Below are 21955 nucleotides of genomic sequence, written 5' to 3' on the forward strand. Positions count from 1 at the left end.
CTGGTTCTATCCAACTACATACTGGCCCACTGGTTCTATCCAACTATATACTGGCCCACTGGTTCTATTCAACTACATACTGGCCCACTGGTTCTATTCAACTACATACTGGCCCACTGGTTCTATCCAACTACATACTGGCCCACTGGTTCTATCCAACTACATACTGGCCCACTGGTTCTATCCAACTACATACTGGCCCACTGGTTCTATTCAACTACATACTGGCCCACTGGTTCTATCCAACTACATACTGGCCCACTGGTTCTATCCAACTACATACTGGCCCACTGGTTCTATCCAACTACATACTGGCCCACTGGTTCTATCCAACTACATACTGGCCCACTGGTTCTATCCAACTACATACTGGCCCACTGGTTCTATTCAACTACATACTGGCCCACTGGTTCTATCCAACTACATACTGGCCCACTGGTTCTATCCAACTACATACTGGCCCACTGGTTCTATCCAACTACATACTGGCCCACTGGTTCTATCCAACTACACACTGGCCCACTGGTTCTATTCAACTACATACTGTCCCACTGGTTCTATTCAACTACAGCCTTTTCCTTTATCGGTCATATTATTGGTACTTTGCATTCGACAAATACACTATCCAAATGCGCAGTACATGTGACTTGGCAGTAATTTGCATTGGGACTCACTAAGTAAATTGACAAGATTAGTAATGACTTCCATCACCATGGAACCTCTAGGGTCAGTGAGGGAGCATGTTAGTAATGACTTCTATCACCATGGAACCTCTAGGGTCAGTGAGGGATCATGTTAGTAATGATTTATATCACTATGGAACCTCTAGGGTCAGTGAGGGATCATGTTAGTAATGACTTCCATCACCATGGAACCTCTAGGGTCAGTGAGGGATCATGTTAGTAATGATTTCTATCACTATGGAACCTCTAGGATCAGTGAGGGATCATGTTAGTAATGACTTCCATCACCATGGAACCTCTAGGGTCAGTGAGGGATCATGTTAGTAATGATTTCTATCACTATGGAACCTCTAGGATCAGTGAGGGATCATGTTAGTAATGACTTACATTTACATTTACATTTAAGTCATTTAGCAGACGCTCTTATCCAGAGCGACTTACAAATTGGTGAATTCCATCACCAAGGAACCTCTAGGGTCAGTGAGGGATCATGTTAGTAATGATTTCTATCACTATGGAACCTCTAGGGTCAGTGAGGGATCATGTCAGTAATGACTTCCATCCCCATGGAACATCCAGGGTCAGTGAGGGATCATGTTAGTAACCTTGGTAACAATCCTATCCCCTACCCTGGTAACAGACCTATCCCCTACCCTGGTAACAGACCTATTCATAACCCTGGTAACAGACCTATCCCCTACCCTGGTAACAGACCTATCCCTAACCCTGGTAACAGACCTATCCCTAACCCTGGTAACAGACCTATCCCCTACCCTGGTAACAGACCTATTCATAACCCTGGTAACAGACCTATCCATAACCCTGGTAACAGACCTATCCCTAACCCTGGTAACAGACCTATCCCTAACCCTGGTAACAGACCTATCCCTAACCCTGGTAACAGACCTATCCATAACCCTGGTAACAGACCTATCCATAACCCTGGTAACAGACCTATCCCTAACCCTGGTAACAGACCTATCCCTAACCCTGGTAACAGACCTATCCATAACCCTGGTAACACACCTATCCCTAACCCTGGTAACAGACCTATCCATAACCGTGGTAACAGACCTATCCCTAACCCTGGTAACAGACCTATCCATAACCCTGGTAACAGACCTATCCATAACCCTGGTAACAGACCTATCCATAACCCTGGTAACAGACCTATCCATAACCCTGGTAACAGACCTATCCCTAACCCTGGTAACAGACCTATCCATAACCCTGGTAACAGACCTATCCCTAACCCTGGTAACAGACCTATCCCTAACCCTGGCAACAGACCTATCCATAACCCTGGTAACAGACCTATCCCTAACCCTGGTAACAGACCTATCCCTAACCCTGGTAACAGACCTATCCATAACCCTGGTAACAGACCTATCCCTAACCCTGGTAACAGACCTATCCCTAACCCTGGTAACAGACCTATCCCTAACCCTGGTAACAGACCTATCCCTAACCCTGGTAACAGACCTATCCATAACCCTGGTAACAGACCTATCCATAACCCTGGTAACAGACCTATCCCTAACCCTGGTAACAGACCTATCCATAACCCTGGTAACAGACCTATCCCTAACCCTGGTAACAGACCTATCCCTAACCCTGGTAACAGACCTATCCATAACCCTGGTAACAGACCTATCCATAACCCTGGTAACAGACCTATCCCTAACCCTGGTAACAGACCTATCCCTAACCCTGGTAACAGACCTATCCCTAACCCTGGTAACAGACCTATCCCTAACCCTGGTAACAGACCTATCCCTAACCCTGGTAACAGACCTAGCCATAACCCTGGTAACAGACCTATCCATAACCCTGGTAACAGACCTATCCATAACCCTGGCAACAGACCTATCCATAACCCTGGTAACAGACCTATCCATAACCCTGGTAACAGACCTATCCATAACCCTGGTAACAGACCTATCCCTAACCCTGGTAACAGACCTATCCATAACCCTGGTAACAGACCTATCCCTAACCCTGGTAACAGACCTATCCATAACCCTGGTAACAGACCTATCCCTAACCCTGGTAACAGACCTATCCCTAACCCTGGCAACAGACCTATCCCCTACCCTGGTAACAGACCTATCCATAACCCTGGTAACAGACCTATTCATAACCCTGGTAACGGACCTATCCATAACCCTGGTAACAGACCTATCCCTAACCCTGGTAACAGACCTATCCATAACCCTGGTAACAGACCTATCCATAACCCTGGTAACAGACCTATCCCTAACCCTGGTAACAGACCTATTCCTAACCCTGGTAACAGACCTATCCCCTACCCTGGTAACAGACCTATCCATAACCCTGGTAACAGACCTATCCATAACCCTGGCAACAGACCTATCCATAACCCTGGTAACAGACCTATCCATAACCCTGGTAACAGACCTATCCCCTACCCTGGTAACAGACCTATCCATAACCCTGGTAACAGACCTATTCATAACCCTGGTAACGGACCTATCCATAACCCTGGTAACAGACCTATCCCTAACCCTGGTAACAGACCTATCCATAACCCTGGTAACAGACCTATCCCCTACCCTGGTAACAGACCTATCCATAACCCTGGTAACAGACCTATTCATAACCCTGGTAACGGACCTATCCATAACCCTGGTAACAGACCTATCCCTAACCCTGGTAACAGACCTATCCATAACCCTGGTAACAGACCTATCCATAACCCTGGTAACAGACCTATCCCTAACCCTGGTAACAGACCTATTCCTAACCCTGGTAACAGACCTATTCCTAACCCTGGTAACAGACCTATCCCCTACCCTGGTAACAGACCTATCCATAACCCTGGTAACAGACCTATCCATAACCCTGGTAACAGACCTATTCCTAACCCTGGCAACAGACCTATCCATAACCCTGGTAACAGACCTATCCCTAACCCTGGTAACAGACCTATCCATAACCCTGGTAACAGACCTATCCATAACCCTGGTAACAGACCTATCCCTAACCCTGGTAACAGACCTATCCCTAACCCTGGTAACAGACCTATCCCTAACCCTGGTAACAGACCTATCCATAACCCTGGTAACAGACCTATCCCTAACCCTGGTAACAGACCTATCCATAACCCTGGTAACAGACCTATCCATAACCCTGGTAACAGACCTATCCATAACCCTGGTAACAGACCTATCCCTAACCCTGGTAACAGACCTATCCCTAACCCTGGTAACAGACCTATCCATAACCCTGGTAACAGACCTATCCCTAACCCTGGTAACAGACCTATCCATAACCCTGGTAACAGACCTATCCATAACCCTGGTAACAGACCTATCCATAACCCTGGTAACAGACCTATCCGTAACCCTGGGAAAGTCTACATAGATGAATATTCACCTGGGCTCCTAGCTAGCTGTGTTCAGGGGGTCACTGAGGATTACAGTGGAACACTTCTCAGGTTACTGTTGATCATTGGCAGTACATTAACATTGTGTACTGGGTCTTGTCAATGGGACAATAGAGAGGGTCATTACACCGTGTTGTTGGATTAATACTGTAAGGGGCGTATTTCCTGTCAGACAGGTTAAAGCCTAAAGTCTCTGATTAAAAAGCTATTTCAACTGAGATCATGTTTTTTGTTGTAAAGGACTAGGCTTTATCTGTGTCTGGTGAAACTATCCTAATGTGTTTTTACAGCTGATTGAACAAACAGGTATTACATCCTTATCAACACTGTCACGCATTCACAACTGGTCCATGTCCATCCTGAAACAGGCCTCCTGTGTGCCGTGGGCAGATATGAGGACAGCAGAAATGGGGGATTTGCATTGGAAATAGAGGAACATGATCATGTTGGTTTTGAACGGGCCACTTTGGCTGCGTTTACAGAAGCAGTCCAATTCTGATATTTTGCCCAATTATTGGCAAAAGAGCTGATCAGGTTTATCAAAATACCAATTAGTGGAAAAATATGACAATTGGGCTGCCTGTGTAAACACAGCCTCTGACTGTCTGCCTGTGCCTACAGTACTACCTGCCTGTGTAAACACAGCCTCTGACTGTCTGTCTGTGCCTACAGTACTACCTGCCTGTGTAAACACAGCCTCTGACTGTCTGTCTGTGCCTACAGTACTACCTGCCTGTGTAAACACAGCCTCTGACTGTCTGCCTGTGCCTACAGTACGTACGCACCAGGGTCCTGGGCTGCAGGGGGAGGCTCTGGAGAGCTGGCTGGCTGCTCGGGGGAAGTGGCTGCTGCAGGAGCATCAGCTGCAGGCTTGGTCTCACTCTGGGCCAGGGTCTCCGCTGCAGGGGCTGGGTCTGTGGTGTCTGCAGGAGCCTCGGCTTGGGCCTCCCCTCCTGTGGCTGCCACGGTCACTGTGTGATCTGGGATGGTCTCACTGTCCTCCGCAACCTTACCGTTCTCATTAGCCGCCCCTGGCAGTGGAACACAGAACATCAGCCACATGCTGGGAGCTCAAGGATTGGTCAATCAAGCAATCATTTTATCAATAAAATGTGACTTATATAGCCCTCAACAAGAACACAAAGTTTTTAATTTTACCTTTATTTAACTAGGCATGTCAGTTCAGGACAAATTCTTAATTTCAATGACGGCCTAGGAACAGCATGTTAACTGCTTTGTTCAGGGGCAGAAAGACAGATTTGTACTTTGTCAGCTGGGGGATTCCTAGCTACGGTTCCTAGTCCAACGCCTTAACCCCTAGGCCACCCTGCCACCACAAAGTACTTTACTGTCATCTACATCAATTGAAATATTCAATGTTTGATGGACAAGCTCAACAATAGACAATAATGGTCACTCCCCTCTACCTTACTGTGAGAAGTAGGCAATTATATAATTATATAGCAACCAGCAGTGTTAGAACAGTGTCATGGGGTCTGAATGTTGTCTATAACGTGATGACGAGGACATGGCTTCAGGTCATGATTAAGTAGCCGTGAAACTGGCAAACAATGCTTCACCTCATAGCAACACCAAACAATCACAGCTCTTTCTCAGTCAACAGCCCAGCTAGTGTAACACGGTTGGTTATGTTTCCACTTGACACTGTAGAAATATGTATTTCATGTTCATGTATTCCTATTGGTTGGATGAATTAACATATCAATGAGATGCTATGCCATTGGTCATTATGCAGATAACGGGAGACTCTCAAACTTAAATTCTACCCAGTCTGATATTTATTTAATTAGGCCAGTAGCATACCACCCAGCATACCACCCAGCATACCACCCAGCATACCACCCAGCATACCACCCAGCATACCACCCAGCATACCACCCAGCATACCACCCAGCATACCACCCAGCATACCACCCAGCATACCACTGCTGGCTTGCTTCTGAAGCTAAGCAGGGTTGGTCCTGCTCAGTCCCTGGAAGGGAGACCAGATGCTGTAGGAAGTGGTGTTGGAGGGCCAGTAGGCAGCACTCTTTCCTCTGGTCTAAAAAAATATCCCAATGCCCCAGGGCAGTGATTGGGGACACTGCCCTGTGTAGGGTGCCATCTTTCGGATGGGACGTTAAATGGGTGTCCTGACTCTCTGAGGTCATTAAAGATCCCATGGCACTCATCGTAAGAGTAGGGGTGTTAACCCCGGTGTCCTGACTCTCTGAGGTCATTAAAGATCCCATGGCACTCATCGTAAGAGTAGGGGTGTTAACCCCGGTGTCCTGACTCTCTGAGGTCATTAAAGATCCCATGGCACTTGTTGTAAGAGGAGGGGTGTTAACCCCGGTGTCCTGACTCTCTGAGGTCATTAAAGATCCCATGGCTCTTGTTGTAAGAGGAGGGGTGTTAACCCTGGTGTCCTGACTCTCTGAGGTCATTAAAGATCCCATGGCTCTTGTTGTAAGAGGAGGGGTGTTAACCCTGGTGTCCTGACTCTCTGAGGTCATTAAAGATCCCATGGCTCTTGTTGTAAGAGGAGGGGTGTTAACCCTGGTGTCCTGACTCTCTGAGGTCATTAAAGATCCCATGGCTCTTGTTGTAAGAGGAGGGGTGTTAACCCCGGTGTCCTGGCTAATATCCCAATCCAGCCCTCAAACCATCAAGGTCACCTATTAATCCCCAGTTTACAATCGGCTCATTCATCCCTGTAACTATTCCCCAGGTCGTTGCTGTAAATTAGAACGTGTTCACAGATAAATAAAAAAATTAGGCAAGTCAGTTAAGAAACATTTATATTTACAATGACGGCATACACCGGACGACGCTGGGCCAATTGTGCTCTGGGACTCCTGGTCACGGCCGGTTGTGACACAGCCTGGATTTGAACCAGGGTGTCTGTAGTGATGCTTCTAGCACTGAGATACAGTGCCTTCGACCGCTGAACCAGGGTCTGTATTGACGCCTCTAGTACTGAGATGCAGTGCCTTTGACCGCTGAACCAGGGTCTGTATTGACGCCTCTAGCACTGAGATGCCGTGCCTTAGACCGCTGAACCAGGGTCTGTAGTGAAGCCTCTAGCACTGAGATGCAGTAGAATGTAGAACTAAGAACAGATATAGCCCTGGGTTAACTCCAGACTTGACTGCCCTTGACCATCACAAAAACATCCTGTGGCATACTGCATTAGAATTGAATAGCCCCCATGATATGCAACTTCTCAGGGAAGTTAGGAACCAATATACAGTCAGTTAGGAAAGCTAAGGACAGCTTTTTCTAACAGAAATTTGCAGCCGAAATTGTTGCAACCCCTTTAACTAGCCAGTTCAACCTCTCTTCGTATCGTCTGAGATCTCCAAAGATTGGAAAGCTGCCTCGGTCATCCCCCTCTTCAAATGGCGAGACAATCTAGACCCAAACTATTATAGACCTACAGCTGAAGTCGGACATTTACATACACTTAGGTTGGAGTCATTAAAACTCGTTTTTCAACCACGCCACAAATTTTTCCAACAACTGTTTACAGACAGATTATTTCACTTATAATTCACTGTATCACAATTCATTTTTATGCTGATACTGTTATTTACTGTTGTGCCTTGTCTCTTACAAAAGCTTTCCAGAACATGCAAACTGCTTTTTATACTGTTCAACATACCTTGTGTCAATTGAAGCTTATCCTCAATACTGACAAAACTAAACTAATGGTGTTTTCTAATGCAAGAAATAGACCTCTGAACCTTTCACCTATTACTACCTGTCAGGGCAAGGAGATTGAGACTAACCTCATATAAATAACGTGGAATTTTAATTGATTACGGCCTCGCTTTTAAATTGCATATTCAACAACTTACAAAAAAATTGGAGCTGAAATTGGGATGTTATTTTAGGAATAAGTTCTGTTTTTCTTTTGAAGCCAGAAGGAGTCTAGTACCAGCTACATTTATGCCTTTACTAGACTATGGGGATATTTTATATATGAATGCTTCCGCTCAGTGTTTGAGATCTATTGACACTCTTTACCATGGCACTTTGAGATGTATTTTAAACTGCAAAACCCTTACGCACCACTGCACTTTGTATACCAGGGTTGGCTGGCCTTCTAGTCACTTGTAGACTCAGTCACTGGTATACTTTTATTTACAAAGCCATTTGGGGTTTACTACCTTTTTATTTGGGCATTTTTATTGTTCAGAAACGTGGTGGGTACTCTCTTCGTTCGCTGGACTTTATCCTGCTGTTCCAAATGTCCGAAATGAATTTGGTAAAAGGGCTTTTATGTACTCTGCGCCATCGTCTTGGAACACCTTACAAAATACTTTTAAACTGGAAGAACTTGTCCTGATATTACTATACCTACTATTTTTAAATCGCTGATGAAGGATTTTGAGGCTGATTCCCTGACCTGTCACTGTTTTTAATTTGCTGTTTTATACTCTTGTGAATTCAATGGTTTTTAGTTTTTCATGTTGTCTGTCTGTAATTTTTTTGTAATGACTTGGTGCTGCCCATCTTGGCCAGTGCGCTCTTGAAAAAGAGATTTTAATCTCAATGAGCCTGGTTAAAAAATCCAATAGTACACAAGTATAAACACCATGGGACCACGCAGCCATCATACCGCTCAGGAAAGACGTGTTCTGTCTCCTAGAGATGAACGTACTTTGGTGTGAAAAGGGCAAATCAATCTCAGAACAACAGCAAAGGACCTTGTGAAGATGCTCGAGGAAACAGGTACAAAAGTATCCATATCCACAGTAAAACGAGTCCTATATCGACATAACCTGAAAGGCTGCTCAGCAAGGAAGAAGCCACTGCTCCAAAACCGACATAAAAAAGCCAGACTACGGTTTGCAACTGCACATGGGGACAAAGATCGTACTTTCTGGAGAAATGTCCTCTGGTCTGATGAAACAAAAATATGACTGTTTGGCCATAATGACCATCGTTATGTTTGGAGGAAAAGGGGGGATGCTTGCAAGCTGAAGAACCCCATCCTAACCGTGAAGTATGGGGGTGGCAGCATCATGCTGTGGGGTGCTTTGCTGCAGGAGGGACTGGTGCACTTCACAAAATAGATGGCGTCATTACATTTACATTTACATTTAAGTCATTTAGCAGATGATGAAGGAAAATTAGGTGGATATATTGAAGCAACATCTCAAGACATCAGTCAGGAAGTTAAAGCTTGGTCGCAAATGGGTCTTCCAAATGGACAATGACCCCAAGCATACTTCCAAAGTTGTGGCAAAATGGCTTAAGGACAACAAAGTCAAGGTATTGGAGTGGTCATCACAAAGCCCTGACCTCAATCTCATAGAAAAATTGTGGGCAAACTGAAAAAGTGTGTGTGAGCAAGGAGGCCTACCAACCTGACTCAGTTACACCAGCTCTATCAGGAGGAATGGGTCAAAATTCACCCAACTTGTTGTGGGAAGCTGGTGGAAGGCTACCTGAAACGTTTGAAGGCAATGCTACCAAATACTAATTGAGTGTATGTAGACTTATGACCCACTGGGAATGTGATGAAAGAAATAAAAGCTGAAATAAATCATTCTCTCTACTATTATTCTGACATTTCACATTCTTAAAATAAAGTGGTGATCCTAACTGGCCTAAAACAGGGAATTTTTACTAGGATTAAATGTCAGAAACTGTGAAGAACTGAGTTTAAATGTATTTGGCCTAGGTGTATGTAAACTTCCGACTTCAACTGTCTATCCATCCTGCCCTGCCTTTCTAAAATCTTCGAAAGCCAAGTTAAACAGATCACCGACCATTTTGAATCCCACCGTACCTTCTCCACTATGCAATCTGATTTCAGAGCTGGTCATGGGTGCACCTCAGCCACGCACAAGGTCCTAAACAATATCATAACGGCTATCGATAAAAGACAGTACTGTGCAGCCGTATTCACCGACCTGGCCAAGGCTTTTGACTCTGTCAATCACCGTATTCTTATCGGCAGACTCAATAGCCTTGGTTTCTCAAATGACTGCCTTGCCTGGTTCACCAACTACTTCTCAGATAGAGTTCAGTGTGTCAAATCTGAGGGCCTTGTCCAGGCCTCTGGCAGTCTCTAGGTGTGTGCCACAGGGTTAAATTCTCGGGCAGACTATTTTATCTGTATATCAATGATGTCGCTCTTGCTGCTGGTGATTCTCTGATCCAGCTCTACGCAGATGACACCATTCTGTATACTTCTGGCCCTTCTTTGGACACTGTGTTAACTAACCTCCAAAACGAGCATCAATGCCATACAACACTCCTTATGTGGCCTCCAACTGCTTTTAAATGCTAGTAAAACCAAATACATGCTTTTCAACCGTTCGCTGCCCGCACCCGCTCGCACGACTTGCATCACTACTCTGGATGGTTCTGACTTAGAATATGTGGACAACTACAAATACCTAGGTGTTTGGTTAGACTGTAAACTCTCCCTCCAGATTCACATTAAGCATCTCCAATCCAAAATTAAATCTAGAATCGGCTTCCTATTTCACAACAAAGCCTCCTTCACTCATGCTGCCAAACATACCCTCGTAAAACGGACTATCCTACCGATCCTTGACTTTGCCGATGCCATTTACAAAATAGCCTACAACACTCTACTCAGCAAACTGGATGCAGTCTATCACAGCGCCATCCGTTTTGTCACCAAATCCCCATATACTACCCAACACTGCGACCTGTATGCTCTCGTTGGCTGGCGCTCGCTACATATTCATCGCCAAACCCACTGGCTCCAGGTCATCTATAAGTCTTCGCTAGGTGAAGCCTCGCCTTATCTCAGCTCACTGGTCACCATACCAACACCCACCCGTAGCACGCGCTCCATCAGGTATATTTCACTGGTCATCCCCAAAGCCAACTCCTATTTGGCCACCTTTCCTTCCAGTTCTCTGCTGCCAATGACTGGAACGAAATGCAAAAAAATCACTGAAGCTGGAGACTTATATCTCCCTCACTAACTATAAGCATCAGCTGTCAGAGCAGTTTACCGATCACTGGACCTGTACACAGCCCATCTGTAAATAGCCAACCCAACTACCTCATCCCCATATGGTTATTTTGTATTTGTTTTTGCTCATTTGCACACCAGTATCTCTACTTGCACATCTATCACTCCAGTGTTAATCCTAAATTGTAATTACTTTGCCTCCACGGCCTATTTATTGCCTTACCTCCCTCATCTTACTACATTTGCACACACCGTATATAGATTGTTCTATTGTGTAATTGACTATATGTTTTTTTTATCCCATGTAATTGACTATACGTTTGTTTATCCCATGTGTAACTGTGTTGTTGTTTGTGTCTCACATGTCCCTCAGAAAGATGAGGCATGCATGTGTATGTTGGGCATTATCCAAACTGCAGTATCAGCACTGTGTCTAAATCGAGTCTAACACGCCATTTTACCCACAGGAAGAAAGGCGAAGAAAATACCCAGTTAATGATCATATGAAACACAGGCCTCAGGCTAACACAGATTAACTTCCTCACCCACCACAGCCCATAGTTCCTAGAACAGGAATGTGTGTACAGGGATGTGAAGCCTGGAGGCCAAGACTAAGGGATATGAGACCGGGCATAGCAGTCGTTTGGAAATTGCTTCCAAGGATGAACCAGACTTGTGAAGGTCTACATGAATCTACTAGCAGGAGTATCTACATGAATCTACTAGCAGGAGTATCTAAACTAAGAGAAAAAAAAGAAACATCCTCTCACTGTCAACTGCGTTTATTTTCAGCAAACTTAACATGTGTAAATATTTGTATGAACATAACAAGATTCAACAACTGAGTCATACACTGAACAAGTTCCACAGACATGTGACTAACAGAAATTGAATAATGTGTCCCTGAACAAAGGGGGAAGGGTCAAAATCAAAAGTAACAGTCGGTACCTGGTGTGGCCACCAGCTGCATTAAGTACTGCAGTGCATCTCCTCCTCATAGACTGCACCAGATTTGCCAGTTCTTGCTGTGAGATGTTACCCCACTCTTCCACCAAGGCACCTGCAAGTTCCCAGACATTTCTGAGAGGGAATGGCCCGAGCCCTCACCCTCCGATCCAACAGGTCCCAGACGTGCTCAATGGTATTGCGATCTGGGCTCTTCGCTGGCCATGGCAGAACACTAACATTCCTGTCTGGTGTCTTGCGAGGACCTGCCTTACAACAGGCCTACAAGCCCTCAGTCCAGCCTCTCTCAGCCTATTACGGACAGTCTGAGCACTGATGGAGGGATTGTGCGTTTCTGGTGTAACTCGGGCAGTTGTTGTTGCCATTCTATACCTGTCCCGCAGGTGTGGTGTTCGGATGTACCGATCCTGTGCAGGTGTTACACGTGGTCTGCCACTGCGAGGACGATCAGCTGTCCATCCTGTCTCCCTGTAGCGCTGTTTTAAGAGTCTCACAGTACGGACGTTCCAATTTATTGCGCTGGCCACATCTGCAGTCCTCATGCCTCCGTGCAGCATGCTTAAGGCACGTTCACACAGATGAGCAGGGACCCTGGGCATCTTTATTTTGGTGTTTTTCAGAGTCAGTAGAAAAGCCTCTTTAGTGTCCTTTTTTCATAACTGTGACCATAATTGCCTACCGTCTGTAAGCTGTTAGTGTCTTAAGGACCGTTCCACGGGTGCATGTTCATTCATTGTTTATGGTTCATTGAACAAGCATGGGAAACAGTGTTTAAAACCTTTACAATGAAGATCTGTGAAGTTATTTGGATTTTTACGAATTATCTTTGAAAGACAGGGTTCTGAAAAAGGGACGTTTCTTTTTTTGCTGAGAATACATTCTTCTACTTGCAGGAGTATCTACATTTATACTAGACCTACACAACTTTTACAAACCATTTGCATTGAATGCACAACTTCTAACTAACATCCCTCAGAAACCAGTCACTGTAACCATATCTACATGTACATACTACGTCAATCAGCCTGACTAACCAGTGTCTGTATGTAGCCTCGCTACTGTATATAGCCTCCCTACTGTATATAGCCTCGCTACTGTATATAGCCTGTCTTTTTACTGTTGTTTTATTTCTTTACCTACCTATTGTTCACCTTTTTTGCACTGTTGGTTAGAGCCTGTAAGGAAGCATTTCACTGTAAGGTCTACACCTGTTGTATTCGGTGCACGTGACAAATAAACTTTGATTAGATTTGAAATCAATACTCAAACCTTAGATCAAAAAATGCAGATGGTGGGGAAGAGAAAGGCCAGTTTGAGTGAGATGACATTTACTCAGAGCGATGCCATGTACGGAGACAAAATAACCATTCAGGAGGGTGCAAAACAGTTCCATTGGTATAAAAGCTGAAACAAGCCCAAGGTGTTCTGTGTGGCACCTCAAAAACCAAAGCAAAACTATTCTTTCACTCTGTAGTTTGTGCAAGTTGACAATGTCCTTGTTCTGCCTGAGAGGAGTTAGGTTAAAGGAGCCATATGCAAAACTAAGGAAATGTCCCTGCTGCCACGTGTTCATCTGACCCAGAGAAAGAGATTAGAGAATTTCTATGAATGCCAAACAGTGGATATGGATCATGTGTAGCAGTGGGAACATTACATTTAGAGCAACACAATGTTTAGCGTATTTGGAGTGTCTGTAATACATGTTCTGTGGTTGATGGTCACTAGATTTATAGCTGCAGTAGCTGCAGTAGTTTGTGTCGGGGGGCTAGGGTCAGTCTGTTATATCTGGAGTATTTATCCTGTCTTATCCGGTGTCCTGTGTGAATTTAAGTATGCTCTCTTTAATTCTCTCTTTCATTCTTTCTCTCGGAGGACCTGAGCCCTAGGACCATGCCTCAGGACTACCTGGCATGACGACTCCTTGCTGTCCCCAGTCCACCTGGCCGTGCTGCAGCTCCAGTTTAAACTGTTCTGCCTTATTATTATTCGACCATGCTGGTCATTTATGAACATTTGAACATCTTGGCCATGTTCTGTTATAATCTCCACCCGGCACAGCCAGAAGAGGACTGGCCACCCCTCATAGCCTGGTTCCTCTCTAGGTTTTATCCTAGGTTTTGGCCTTTCTAGGGAGTTTTTCCAAGCCACCGTGCTTCTACACCTGCATTGCTTGCTGTTTGGGGTTTTAGGCTGTGTTTCTGTACACTGTGCACTTTGATATATCAGCTGATGTAAGAAAGGCTATATAAATAAATTAGATTTGAATGTTATGGATTGTTCTCATATCTGTTGATAGTGATTGACAACAGACTGGAGGTACAGGGACTGAGGACACGCTGATTATTCACTGTTGTATTGTATTGATGACATTATGTTGAACACTGTGTGATTCTGTATCAGCTGACAAAGTCACTGCCTTTTGGTTTAGACATCCTGCAAGACTCTCAGGCTGGTGTTTACAGAAAACTTGGTGCTGTCTGATTAGGATATTAAGGGCATGGATATAGGATATAGAAGGCCTGTCCCAAAGAGACTGGTGTTTACGGAACACTTGGTCCTGTCTGATTAGGATATTAAGGGCATGGATATAGGATATAGAAGGCCTGTCCCAAAGAGACTGGTGTTTACGGAACACTTGGTGCTGTCTGATTAGGATATTAAGGGCATGGATATAGGATATAGAAGGCCTGTCCCAAAGAGACTGGTGTTTACGGAACACTTGGTGCAGTCTGATTAGGATATTAAGGGCATGGATATAGGATATAGAAGGCCTGTCCCAAAGAGACTGGTGTTTACGGAACACTTGGTGCTGTCTGATTAGGATATTAAGGGCATGGATATAGGATATAGAAGGCCTGTCCCAAAGAGACTGGTGTTTACGGAACACTTGGTGCTGTCTGATTAGGATATTAAGGGCATGGATATAGGATATAGAAGGCCTGTCCCAAAGAGACTGGTGTTTACGGAACACTTGGTGCAGTCTGATTAGGATATTAAGGGCATGGATATAGGATATAGAAGGCCTGTCCCAAAGAGACTGGTGTTTACGGAACACTTGGTGCAGTCTGATTAGGATATTAAGGGCATGGATATAGGATATAGAAGGCCTGTCCCAAAGAGACTGGTGTTTACGGAACACTTGGTGCTGTCTGATTAGGATATTAAGGGCATGGATATAGGATATAGAAGGCCTGTCCCAAAGAGACTGGTGTTTACGGAACACTTGGTGCTGTCTGATTAGGATATTAAGGGCATGTCTCCAAGAGGACAGCTCGACATTTCTCTGCTTCTATGTTGAATCTCTCTGTTGCAAATTGTAATAAAACAGATATTTGCAAATGCTTTTGTTTTTTTCACCTGGAAAATCCTATTACACATCTTATTAATAGAATAGCCATTTACGATCATAGATATTCAGAGAGATGATAACAGGAATAATCTTGTTTTTCATGGTCTGAGAGTCTTTAGGTGCCTTTTGACAAACTCACTTTGGGCTGTCGTGCATTTTACTGAGGAGTGGCTTAAGTCTGGCCACTCTACCATAAAAGCCTGATTTGTGGATCTGCAGAGATGGTTGTCCTTTTGGACGGTTCTCCCATCTGCACAGAGGAACTCTGGAGCTCTGTCAGAGTGACCATTAAAAAGAGATTGAATGGGATCTTAAGCACTTGCAAATTCATAACATATTGCAGGAAACATACATTTGGTCATCTCCCTGACCAACGCCCTTCCATATCATGTCCAATCAATTAAATTAGGATCACTGCTACTCTAACTTCCACGATGCATACAAGGCCCTCCCCCGCCGTCCTATTGGCAAATCTGACCACGACTCCATTTTGCTCCTCCCTTCCTATAGGCAGAAAATCAAACAGGATGTACCCGTGTTGAGAAGTACATGGAAATAAAATAACCGTCATAACTAGTTTGGGAACGAAAAGCTGACTGAAGATGGGACGGGCGGTCGTTCGTATGGTTGAGTCTGTTTCTGCGAGAACATGGACTCAACAAAGTGATTCAACTTTGTTGCTCCTTGTTGAAACAAGCAAGGCGTTGTAGAAAACAATGAATAGAATGGGCTTGGAACCTCTAACTTAGGCAATTCGACTGGTAAACTCATGGTTACACTCACAATTGCTGCTTTGTAGAGTGGTGCAATCACTTCCATGGTAAAGGACTATTCAATGCTGGTCTGACCAATCGGAATCCACGCTTCAAGATTGTTTTGATCACACGGACTGGAAAATGTTCCGGTCAGCCTCAGAGAACAACATTGACCTATACGCTGACTCGAGTAGTGAATTTATAAGGAAGTGCAAAGGAGATGTTGTATCCACTGTGATTATTAAAACCTACCCTAACCAGAAACCGTGGAGAGATGGCAGCATTCGCTGAGTCAGTTTATAAGGAAGTGTATAGGAGATGTTGTATCCACTGTGATTATTAAAACCTACCCTAACCAGAAACTGTGGATAGATGGCGGAATTCGTGCAAAACTAAAAGCGCGAACCACCGCGTTTAACCATGGAAAGGTGACTGGGATTATGGCTGAATACAAACAGTGTCGTTATTCCCTCCGCAAGGCAATCAAACAAGTGAAATGTCGGTTTAGGGACAAAGTGGAGTCGCAATTCAACGGCTCAGACACGAGACGTATGTGGCAGGGTCTATAGACAATCACAGACAACAAAAAGAAAACCAGCCACGTCACGGACGCCGACGTCTTGCTTCCAGACAAACTGAACACCTTCTTTGCCCACTTTGAGGATAATACAGTGCCACTGACGTGGCCGACTTCCAAGAACTGTGAGCTCTCCTTCTCCATGGCCAACGTGAGTAAGACATTTAAACATGTTAACCCTCGCAAGACTGCCGGACCAGACGGCATCCAAAGCCGCGTCTTCAGAGCCTGAGCAAACCAGCTGATTGGTGTATTTATGGGCATATTCAATCTCTCCCTATCCCAGTCTGCTGTCCCCACATGCTTCAAGATGGCCACCATTGTTCCTGTACCTAAGAAGGCAAAGGTAACTGAGCTAAATGACTAGTAGCACTCACTTCTGTCATCATGAAGTGCTTTGAGAGGCTAGTCAAGGATCATATTACCTCCCTCTTACCTATCACCCTAGACCCACTTCAATTTGTTTACCACCCCAATAGGTCCACAGACGATAAATCTCAACCACACTGCCCACTGCCCTATCCCATCTGGACAAGAGGAATACCTATGTAAGAATGCGGTTCATTGACTACAGCTCAGCCTTCAACAACATAGTACGCTCACACAAGCTCATCATTAAGCTAGAGGCCCTGGGTCTCGACCCCGCCCTGTGCAATTGGGTCCTGGACTTCCTGACGGGCCACCCCAGGTGGTGAGGGTAGGCAACACATCTCCACTTCGATGATCCTCAACACTGGGGCCCCACAAGTGGGCTTGATTACCAACAACGTCAAGAGGAGGAGGAGGTGAGGACACTCGGAGTGTTGTGTCAGCAAAACAACCTCCCCACTTAACGTCAACAAAAGAAAGGAGATGATCGTGGACTTCAGGAAACAGCAGAGGGAGCACCCCCCGATCCATATCGACGGGACAGCAGTGGAGAAGGTGGAAAGTTTTAAGTTCCTCGGCGTACACATCACGGACAAACTGAAATGGTCCACCCACGCAGACAGAGTGGTGAAGAAGGCAGAACAATGCTTCTTCAACCTCAGGAGGCTGAAGAAATTTGTCTTGTCATCTAAAACCCTCACAAACTTTTACAAATGCACAATTGAGAGCATCCTGTCGGGCTGTATCATTGCCTGGTACGGCAACTGCACCGCCCACAACCGCAGGGCTCTCCAGAGGGTGGTGCGGTCTGCACAACGCAACACCGGGGGCAAACTACCTGCCCTCCAGGACACCTACACCACCCGATGTCACAGGAAGTCCAAAAAGATCATCAAGAACAACAACCACCTGAGCCACTGCCTGTTCATCCCTGCTATCATCCAGAAGGCGAGGTCAATACAGGTGCATCAAAGTTGGGACAGAGAGACTGAAAAACAGCTTCTATCTCAAGGCCATCAGACGGTTAAACAGCCACCACTAACACAGAAAGGCTGCTGTCTACATACAGACTTGAAATCATTGGCCATTTTAATAAATGGATCACTAGTCACTTTAAACAATGCCACTTTAATAATGTTCACATACAGTTGAAGTCGGAAGTTTACATACACCTTAGCCAAGTACATTTAAACTCTGTTTTCCACAAATCCTGACATTTAATCCTAGTAAATATTCCTTGTCTTAGGTCAGTTAGGATCGCCACTTTATTGTAAGAATGTGAAATGTCAGAATAATAGTAGCGAGAATTATTAATTTCAGATTTGATTTCTTTCATCACATTCCCAGTGGGTCATAAGTTTGCATACTAATTGATTGTATTTGTTAGCATTGCCTTTAAATTGTTTAACATGGGTCAAATGTTTCGGATAGCCTTCCACAAGCTTCCCACAATAAGTTGAGTGAATTTTGGCCCATTCCTCCTGACAGCTGGTGTAACTGAGTCAGGTTTGTAGGCCTCCTTGCCCGCACATGCTTTTTCAGTTCTGCCCACATATTGTCGATAGGATTGAGGTCAGGGCTTTGTGATGGCCACTCCAATACCTTGACTTTGTTGTCCTTAAGCCATTTGCCACAACTTTGGAAGTATGCTTGGGGTCATTGTCCATTCGGAAGAACGATTTGCGACTAAGCTTTAACTTCCTGACTGATGTCTTGAGATGTTGCTTCAATATATCCACCTAATTTTCCTTCCTCGTGAAGCCATCTATTTTGTGAAGTGCACCAGTCCCTCCTGCAGCAAAGCACCCCACAACATGATGCTGCCAACCCCGTGCTTTACGGTTGGGATGATGTTCTTCGGCTTGCAAGCCTCCCCCCTTTTCCCCACACATAATGATGGTCATTATGGCCAAACAGTTCTATTACTGTTTCATCAGACCAGAGGACATATCTCTATCCCCATGTGCAGTTGCAAACCACAGTCTGGCTTTTTTATGGTGGTTTTGGAGCAGTGGCTTCTTCCTTGCTGAACGGCTTATCAGTTTATGTCGATATAGGACTCGTTTTACTGTGGCTATAGATACTTTTGTACCTGCTTCCTCTAGCATCTTCACAAGGTCCTTTGCTGTTGTTCTGAGATTGATTTGCCCTTTTCACACCAAAGTACGTTCATCTCTAGGAGACAGAACTCTTCTCCTTCCTGAGCGGTATGATGGCTGCGTGGTCCCATGGTGTTTATACTTGTGTACTATTGTTTGTACAGATGAACGTGGTATCTTCAAGCGTTTGGAAATTGCTTCCAAGCATGAACCAGACTTGTGGAGTTCTTGGCTGATTTCTTTCGATTTTCCCATGATGGCAAGCAAATAGGCACTGAGTTTGAAGGTAGGCCTTGAAATACATCCACAGGTACACCTCCAATTGACTCAAATGATGTCAATTAGCCTATCAGAAGCTTCTAAAGCAATTACATTATTTTCTGGAATTTTCCAAGCTGTTTAAAGGCACAGTCAACTTAGTGTATGTAAACTTCTGACCAACTGGAATTGTGATATAGTAAATTATATGTGAAATAATCTGTCTGTAAACAATTGTTGAAAAAAATTACTTGTGTCATGCACAAAGTAGATGTCCTAACTGACTTACCAAAACTATAGTTTGTTAACAAGAAATGTGTGGAGTGGTTAAAAAACTAGTTTTAATGACTCCAACCTAAGTGTATATAAACTTCCAACTTCAACTGTATCTTGCAATACTCATCTCATATGAATGAACTGTATTTTATACCATCTATTGCATCTTGCACACCCTGCTCTGTCATTGCTCATCCATATATTTATATGTATATACTCTTATTCCATTCCTTTACTTAGATGTGTGTGTATTAGGTATTTGTTGTGGAATTGTTAGATTACTTGTTAGATATCGCTGCACTTTTGGAACTAGAAGCACAAGCATTTCGCTACACTCGCATTAACATCTGCTAACCATGTGTATGTGAACAATACAATTTGATTTGATCCTCAGTATTCTCCTATCACAGCCGTTAAACTCTGTAACTGTTTTAAAGTCACCATTGGCCCCATTGTAAAATCCCTGAGCAGTTTCCTTCCTCTCCGGTAACTGAGTTAAGAAAGGATGCCTGTATCTTTGTCGTGACTGGGTGTATTGATACACCATCCAAAGTGTAATGAATAACTTCACCATGCTCAAAGGGATATTCAATGTCTGTTTATTTAACAGGTATTTTTTAATCACTGCTCGACTGAGGGACCTTACAGATCATTTATCTGTGTTGGGTACAGACATTAGGGAGTTTTCATAAACTCATACTAAACACTATTACTGCACTCAGAGTGAGTCCATACAACGTATTATGTGACTTGTTAAGCAAGTGTTTACTCCAGATCTTATTTAGGCCATAACAAAGGGGTTGAACCTCTAACAACACAAGGCCACTTTGACATTATGGGGTATTCTGTGTAGGCCAGTGACACAAAATCTCAATTGAATCCATTTTAAATTCAGAATGTAACACAACAAAATGTGGAACAAGTCAAGGAGGCACCTTATAAAATAATTAAAAAATTGCGACAAAATTGTGTGACACATTTTATGTCATCAAAATAATGTGTCAACAATACAAGGATGTTGTATCAATAATATAATGACATTCTAGTATTTGAACTTACCTGTAGTGCTGGTTCCATTGCTTTCCTCTGGTTTAGAGCTGGGCTGTCTGGTGGTGTCCTGCGCTGTTGTCTGGGTACTCGTGGAACAGCCCATCCTGCTTGTCTCACATAGAGGACTGAAGTGGATGAAAATGAGATCCCCAAAGAGCCGTCTGTTGCTCTGATCACGGGCTTGATACTATTCAAATCAGCAGGACTGAAGGCTATACAGCAGGGATCATCAACAAGAGTCAGCAGCGGGACGCCAGCTAGGGAACCGTGCTATATAGTCATTTCACTGGTCTCCACAATTGCATATTTGCGCATGCCTCGTTTTAAATACACCGGGCAACGGCTTGTTGTGGCAGCAGCAGGTTACCACCAGTGTGATGCCTGCATAGTGTCGATACTGGGCTACATCCTGCTTGCTGTGTGTTTCAGTACCCAGCAGAGAACAGACACCTACATTATTCAGTGCATGCGATCAGAGAAGGAACGTTGTCTAGCGTGCGTGAGCATTGCACTCTAATAATTGGTCACGTCACTATAGCTGGAAAGCCATCCTGCCCTACGAAGCAAAAACGCAGTAATTGCTAATTTGGTCGAAAATGTGTTAATGTCATTTTTGCTAACTTAAATACATGCTTAATAATGTGGACAAGTATCCTGCCTCGTATTGTGTTTTAGAGAAAATGGGGGTCATGTTAGCAGTAACTGTATAAAGTTACTGTGAAAACAAGGTAAATAAAAACCACGCTCCGAGGAGTTACTGCCTTTTTGCTTGGTAGAGCAGCATGGTACTTTGTATTTATGTTATTTACATTATTCTCATACGAATGTGAAGAACGTCAGTTCTTATGTGGTGTATTATTTATTGTTAAAGGGTGGAAATATGAATGGATAGGCTATTTATTCAACCAATTAGGATGCATATAGTAAAGTAAATGTGTGACATTTTATAGAAATATTTGACTTCTGAATGTTTCGGTGTTTGGAAAAATAATACTTTATCAAGTTCCATACCATCAAATATTTTGTTCAAATCATAAAGTTATTATACAGAATATAGACAACAGCGTCACCCCGTGGGGCTCTGGGGTTGTGTATGTGTGGATGATTCAATGCATAAAAACAACCTCTAAATGTAGGTCCGTTTTGTGTTTGTCCTCTGGTTGGTAAAAATCACACTTGCCATTATGAAAGCTTTAGTGTTTT

General features: G+C 44.1%; 1 protein-coding gene across 2 annotated transcripts in view; it reads right to left on the reverse strand.

The window, feature by feature from the left end:
* Positions 1-21207, reverse strand: part of si:dkey-284p5.3 (uncharacterized protein LOC557830 homolog) — a 26994-nt gene extending 5787 nt beyond the window's left edge. The window contains exons 1-2 of one of the 2 annotated variants that reach the window (XM_064979454.1): positions 20762-21207; positions 4875-5120 (exon numbers count right to left, since the gene is read on the reverse strand). In XM_064979454.1, coding sequence (XP_064835526.1) covers positions 4875-5120; positions 20762-20855 — 340 coding nt within the window. In that variant the 5' untranslated portion in view covers positions 20856-21207. The remainder of the gene's footprint in view (positions 1-4874; positions 5121-20761) is intronic. The other variant, XM_064979453.1, reaches the window with a different exon arrangement.
* Positions 21208-21955: the final 748 nt, after the last annotated feature.

The sequence above is a fragment of the Oncorhynchus masou genome, chromosome 12 (assembly GCF_036934945.1).
Source record: "Oncorhynchus masou masou isolate Uvic2021 chromosome 12, UVic_Omas_1.1, whole genome shotgun sequence".
Classification (NCBI taxonomy): domain Eukaryota; kingdom Metazoa; phylum Chordata; class Actinopteri; order Salmoniformes; family Salmonidae; genus Oncorhynchus; species Oncorhynchus masou.